Below are 7,134 nucleotides of genomic sequence, written 5' to 3' on the forward strand. Positions count from 1 at the left end.
ATTGGAAGATGATTTGGTTGCATAACCATTGTAGATTGCACCAACCACACATACCAGTGGGTATAAAACAAAGTATGAGAGAGTTACCCTATGACCTGGCCCAGTTGTCTCAGATTCAGGAGTGAGCTGTCAATCAGATACTTTACTGAGGGGTCAACATCTGCAGATTGAAGGGATTACTCCAATGCGCATGATGTTCACCTGGGCATCTGGATCAGCGCTCAGTCGGTGGTGCAAAAGTGTGTGGTTTCAATGCATCATCCAGTCTTTTTCAAGCTACAGCCATTTTCAGTATGACTGCAGGCACAATTTTAGAGACTGTCAGAGCCTTCTGCAACATTGTATAGCTCCAATGTAGACCTAGTATCCTCTGGTAATTGGATAGAATGATGACTGGGTATTGAGCTATAAGGAGGCCTCTGTTGAGAAGCCTCAGACTTGTATGGTTTCAGTTCCTGTATCATTGATTTCAGCTGAGCTATGCCTGCTGCCAAGTTCTCTATACCTCTAGAGAGTAATTCAGACTGTTTTCTGGGCTTCTTGTTGTGCTTGCTGGTCATTGCTGGGCCTGGGCCTTTGTGACCAGCAAGCTGTTTAGACTGAGGGATTTGGGCCAGATTTCTCTCTGAGCCAGGATTCAAATCTGCCAGCCAAGTGCATCATGTCAACATTGGCACCGCCATGCATTCAATGCAGGGGATGTCCAAATCAGACAAAGTGTCCTTGAGATGGTCAAGTCTGAGGCAGCGAGCATGTGCTGGTGCCAATCATATTCTTTTAAGAGATTTATATACAGAAACATAAGCACAAGTCTTTTAGCATGGATATTTATGGCTACACACTCAGTATATCATGGACTATGGACATGATGTGACTTAAGTGTAAAGAAAAAAGGAATGTTATGAGATCAGGCACTGAGAATTAGTCACTAAATTATATGTTTCAGCCACTGACAGTGCATTGTATGTCAAGTGAGTACTACTCAACAAATTTATCAATGCATTAGCTAGTTACCAGGAATTGTGGAATATTCAAAGGTAAAGCATGTTAAGAGGCAAACCATCACTGCAGGAAAAGAACTGGGTGAATAGAAACTACTCAGTGCAGGAAAAGCACAAGAGACTAAAGAGAAAAAGGTTTAGATCCCCAGAGTAAACGAAGATGAATGTCCACTTACAAGAATAGTGAGTGGCTAGCTAATTGCTGTTTCCTAATGCTAAATCTTTGCTACTAAGTCAAATTTGGTAGACTAGAATTTTTTTAAGAGTTTTTTTTCAATCCTGCTAGAGAGGTAATAGCTTCATAATTACAGATGAATCACTAATATTACAGATCTTAGAAACCATGCAACTGAAAAAATATCAACCACCTAATTATTTCCTTCAATACACCCATACAAATTATTTTAATAAAATATTTTGGGTTGATTATTTTTTGAGCTTCATGTAGCACTGTAACCAAAGTTATTAAGTTTAATTTGTATAAAATTCTATAAAATTCAACCATATTGTCCTCATCTGTACATATGTAAATATATTAGGTTGACATTAAACATGTGATGTCTGATATTTACAAAATCATGCAGGATTTTTTGGAAGAACAATGCTTTATCCTTGTGAAATAAGTTTTTGATAGTGATGACATTGCAATATTTAGGCCGCATAAAATTGGACTATCAGCATGGCCTAAAAGTGACTCAAATCATGTGTTTACAGCATATATTTTTCTAGGTGGTTAAATCTTACACTTATTAATTCCGTAAGCTAAATATATCTTTTTATTTATCAAAAAAAAAAAAAGAATGTGTCTTCTTTTAAGATTAAAAAGATCTAGTCTGAGCTGTACTTTGTTCAAACCATAGTGAATATCGCCCTCTGTTGGAGTTCAGCTATCTCTGATGCCACCTTAATTATATATTAATTCTATGATAGATTTTCCCTTTAAATATTCGTTATGGACTATTGTCGTTTAAAGGCTAACTATCTCTCCTTAATAACTCTCCAGTTTGCAACAGCAAATGTAAATATTCTATCTCTGCTAAAATGTAATTCTCTCTTTTGCTTATTTGACCTAAGTATACACAGTGGCATAAGGTATTCTAAAGTAATCCTACTGATTTCAACGGAAACATGTCCGTTCAACAAACAGTTACGATAAGGAACAGGGATAGATAATCAGGTATGGCCACTTCTTATACATCTGCAAGAACCTGTTTTTTTTTTTACGGCATTGCTAGGACCTTTGTTTTCATGTATTTATCTCCAGACTTCTGTGAACTGCAAACCAAGCAGTTGCCACTAGGAGTTTGATACCCTTTTACAGATATCTGAATCTGTTCTGTCCTACTGAAAAAAATAATTTAAACGTTAGGTCATGGTGGTGCCAATTATCTCAAGTATCACTGGGTGGAAGGTGAGAGAATTAACCCCAGATAATCTCCAGTCCATTGCAGGGCATGATCCATACACTTTCATACAATCATTCACACCTTGTAACACCAAGCCAATCCTATCAGCCTGCATGTTTTGGACAGTGGTAGGACATCAGAAAGGCTAGTGCAAACCAACAAGCCCACCAAAATTCTGCACAGATTGCACTGCTGAGCTTTAAGGGAGCAACATTCCCACAGTGTTACCCCTGATAATCATGATGTTAAGTTTAATTTGTTAATAATAATAATAATAATAATAATAATAATAATAATAATAATGAAAGTACAAACTGGCAGAATATGTTTGATCACACACAAGGAATAATACCTTACATAACCTGGGTTTATTCTTGGTATGCATGTTTGCCCTCTCCGATGAATTTCTTTAAACTGTGAATATCCCAATATGTATATTAAAACCTGATACACTTCACATGCATGAGGCTACATGAATTTATTTGCTTGTTAACAGTACACAGTTAAAATATCGTTCCCATAAAATTGTACCCACATCAATGTCATCTTAATGTATTAGCATTTTTTTGGCAAGGTGGATAGACTTAGACCTTTCAGGTGAAAAAAGGAGAAATATTTTGTCTACATTCAGTACTGGATATATGTTTTGTTGTGTTTTTTTTTTTTACATTGTTTAGCACATATAAATATAACAACACAATTTTGCAATTATATATTATTCAAAAATTGTAATGTGTTTTTAATTTGATTTTGAGATAAATAAATCTGATACAATTTGTACTGGAGTGAATGGTCTAATAAGCATGCTAAAATATTCTGTATCAGATACACATTATGACTATAGTACAAAATTGCCTGAAATCATTTGCTTCAACATAACCTAAGTTGAGTTATAAACCTGCCGAAAGTGCTGAGTGAAACTGCCTCATTATTAACCTTTGATATACGGTATCAGCTGTGATCAGATAAAATGAGGTAATCTGATCATAAAAGTCAAGGTGAAATAAAATATCACTAAGTGTAGGAAAGGTTGCTAGCAGTCAGAGACAGATCTAAGCGCACAGAACTAAGCACCATTTGTATTCCAGAAGTCTTCTAGCTATGCTGTTGATAATAAGCCTTTGTCTGTTTGCAGTTTCTCCAGCTCTCTTTTTTCCAGTTCAAGAAGCCTGTACTAAAGGACGAAACAAGTTGCTGCTCATCTCCTTTGACGGATTCAGGTGGGATTATGACCGGGATGTGGACACACCAAATCTCGACAGGATGGCTCAAGATGGCATAACAGCTACTTATGTCACCCCACCCTATATAACAATCACTAGCCCGAGTCACTTCTCTCTGCTTACAGGTGAGTGAAATAGAGAATAACAGTGAAACACAGAACACCAAGATCACGAGTATATGTAGAGAATCCCTTAGATTAAATTAAATATGATTAGTCTAAGTTCTGAATGCAGTACGCAACTAAAATATTTAGAAATGTAGTATGCAACTGAAATTATTGAAAATTCAGTGATGGTCCTTTGAAGGTCTCCTTAACTGATGGAATAAATTGGAGGGATTTTGCTGAAGAAAATGTGTGTGTGTTGTGTTTGTGTGTGTGTTTATGTGTGTGTGTTGTGTTTGTGTGTTTTTGTGCTTTGATTGCAGAAACGTATTATAATTCTTTATACTTATCTGTATAGGCCGTTACATTGAGAATCATGGCGTGATTCACAATATATGGTTCAACACCACTACTCAAGAGAAGAAGCAATATTACAAGGCACAGTTTGTCGATGACTACTGGGACAACGGCAGTCTACCGATATGGATCACAGCTCAAAGACAGGAAAAGAATCATTCAACCTTTTCAAAAGATCCATTTGGTGTTCATTATATATTTCCAAATACCTTATTCTAGGTTTCAGTGAGTTCCTTGTGGTGATAACCCAGTGCATGTGGATTTGAGGCAGTTTTGCAAAGCTTCCATTATTCTCAAATATCAAAAGTATTGTTGCTATTGTGCCTTCAAATTTCAGCTATTCTGTGAAACTATTATTTTGTTTTAATTCTCACAGGGTCTGAAAACAGGCTCCTTGCATTTTCCGGCTACGGCTGCCACATATCAAAATGAGACTGTGCAAGTGAGAGAGGTGGAATCTCAATTTTATGACTACACCAATGAAACAGACTGGAGAGTGAATGTGGATAAAGTGATGGGTGATTGGTTTAAAACACAGGATTTGGACTTTGTCTCACTATATTTCGGTGAACCAGACCAGACAGGCCATAAATATGGGCCTGAATCCCCAGAGCGGCGTGATGCAGTAAGGAAGGTGGACCGCACCGTCGGCTATATACGTGACACCGCACAAAAGCATGGTCTTGCTGACCGCCTGAACATCATCATTACTGCAGATCATGGTATGACTACTGTACTGAAAGGGAATACAATAAAGCCAATTATACTGTCCCAAATCCCTGGCTTCTCATTTCGGGATATTAAGTTTCAGTTGTTGGACTATGGCCCTAATGGGATGCTGTTGCCTAAGGAGGGCATGCTGGAGAAAGTTTATAATGTTCTCAAAGGTGCACATCCTAATCTCCATGTCTATAAGAAGGAAGATATGCCTGCTCGTTTGCATTATTCAAATCATCCACGTATTTTACCCCTCATTCTCTATGCTGACCCAGGATATATAATTAATGGGGTGAGTTTTTAAATGTTTTTTTTATACATAAAATACACATTTAGAAACGCAGATTGTTTCAGATTATATATAATAAATTGTCTTTTGTTCATATAATTTTCCAGCTTTTCCCAGTTCAGACCAGTAAAGGAGAACATGGGTTTGATAATCAAGCTTTAGACATGAAGGCTTTCTTCAGGGCAGTGGGACCTGACTTCCACAAAAACCGGGTTGTGGGACCTTTTGAAACAGTTAATGTTTATCCCTTAATGTGTCATCTACTGGGAATTAAACCTGAGATCAATGATGGCTCTCTTGATAACACCAGACATCTTCTAGTCTCTGGTGGGCAACAGTGTGACAGCAAAGGTGGGGTTGGTTTGATTTAAGACCTTTTTATTTACTACCATTTATAATCAAAGCATTCCAGAGCAAAAAGATGAACATATCAGATTAGGTCCATCTCCAGATAAGTATCAGATGAAGTAACTTGATACTGGTTGGAGTTACTGTTCTTTTTACATATTACACATGGTTTTTTTATATCAGAATCCAATTTGTCATGACACTAGAGACAAAAGTCTGTTAACCTGTGCTAAAATAAAGTTAGGTGTGTAGTGATGCATGATTTCCCCTTTATTTTGTTCTCAAAGAATAGAAAAAAAATACATATATATATAGTGCTATGTTTTAAAAGCTATGTTAGTGCTATGTAGTGCTATGTTTTAATAATAATAATAATAATAATAATAATAATAATAATAATAATAATAATAATAATAATATCCGGTGGAAGTAACAATAAGCATACAGACAACAATGATATTGACAAAAATGTAAATAATGACAGAAGGCATTAAAAAGGGAAAGGAATACAAATAATGCTGAAGGGCAGCATGTGCTTAAAACATATCTTACCTGATGTCCAGCTCACAATTTGTCTTCTTTTATCAGAAGCAGATCAGATCAGTGTTGTCACAGGCCTAGCTGCAGTTGTTGGGTTTCTGGTAGTTGTCTTCATCATTGTTTCATCTTATAATGTCTTCAAGCGAAAGAGAAGTGATGTAAGGTAAAGTTGATCACACACTTACATTTCTTATAAAATCGATCGAGATACAATTTGAAAAATCACTCTCTTACTATCCTTTTATTTCTCTAGGTGTGATCCCAAAGCAAAGCCCGAAGATGATGTTGATTTAAAGAAAACAGCATTGTGATTATCATTCAATTACATTAGAATGTGTTCATACATTTGTATTTGTGATTTTCCACAACAACAAAAAAAGTCTACAGAGTGAATATTAACAATTTGATTAGGAAATTAGTGCTATTATTTTTTTTTTTTTATATAAAAGTGATCTTGTCAGACATTATGCAAATAGTTTAAGAAAAAGACTGAACATTGTCAAGATATTTATTAAATATGTGATGTAAGAAATTAAAGATCATTTGACTATTTAACTTGATAGAAGAATTCATGATATTTATTCAAATTATATCATGCTTGTGTCCTGGTTCTCTACTGCCATCTAGTGGAGATAGCCTAGCACTCAGCTATCCATAGCAAAACTTTACTGTATTTTCTTTTCTTGTAGTAAATGAACAATAGAAATCTAATATGAATACATTTTTTTTTAAATATTTAGAAACCTCAAATCCACATCAATGCACAGTTCTAATCCTTAAAAGTACCTGTGTTAACTGGGTGAAAGAAAAAAAGGCATTTCAAGAGGTGTAAATGACTGACAGAAGTTATCACTACACAAAGCTGCAGATTCAATGATTTATAGTGAAATCCTGTCCAGTCATGTGGAATTTTCCCAAAATAAGTTTATGTAAACAGCTCATGACAAAGAGCCACTCAGAGCAGCCTGGTATGCATAAACAGTTTGAACAGTGCACTGCAGTGTAACCCCCATTTGGACACACACATACGCAGGCACACACACACACACACACACACACACACACACACACACACACACACACACACTCAGGCACCCGCCAGAGTAGAACAGAGCCAGTCTGGAAATGTGGAGTCTCCCCCTTGGCACA

The 7,134-nt window shown here is 36.2% G+C and overlaps 1 protein-coding gene across 2 annotated transcripts; it reads left to right on the forward strand.

The window, feature by feature from the left end:
* Positions 1-3,436: 3,436 nt before the first annotated feature.
* Positions 3,437-6,696, forward strand: LOC132859328 (ectonucleotide pyrophosphatase/phosphodiesterase family member 7-like). Of its 2 annotated transcripts, none has more exons than XM_060890048.1 (6): positions 3,437-3,755; positions 4,093-4,234; positions 4,464-5,100; positions 5,205-5,448; positions 6,034-6,148; positions 6,239-6,696. In XM_060890048.1, exons 1-6 carry the CDS (start codon positions 3,509-3,511, stop codon positions 6,294-6,296), a joined length of 1,443 nt encoding a protein of 480 aa, XP_060746031.1. In that variant the 5' UTR covers positions 3,437-3,508; the 3' UTR covers positions 6,297-6,696. The 2 variants fall into 2 exon arrangements, with proteins under 2 accessions (XP_060746031.1, XP_060746039.1); XM_060890056.1 differs by having other exon boundaries at positions 6,037-6,148.
* The last annotated feature ends 438 nt before the right edge of the window (positions 6,697-7,134 follow it).

The sequence above is a fragment of the Tachysurus vachellii genome, chromosome 2 (assembly GCF_030014155.1).
Source record: "Tachysurus vachellii isolate PV-2020 chromosome 2, HZAU_Pvac_v1, whole genome shotgun sequence".
Classification (NCBI taxonomy): Eukaryota; Metazoa; Chordata; class Actinopteri; order Siluriformes; family Bagridae; genus Tachysurus; species Tachysurus vachellii.

Coding starts and splice junctions, on each gene's coding strand:
- LOC132859328 (XM_060890048.1), top strand. CDS start 3,509: ATGCTGTTGATAATAAGCCTTTGTCTGTTTGCAGTTTCTCCAGCTCTC. Junction 3,756..4,092: donor TCACTTCTCTCTGCTTACAG/GTGAGTGAAATA, acceptor TTATCTGTATAG/GCCGTTACATTGAGAATCAT. Junction 6,149..6,238: donor CGAAAGAGAAGTGATGTAAG/GTAAAGTTGATC, acceptor TTATTTCTCTAG/GTGTGATCCCAAAGCAAAGC.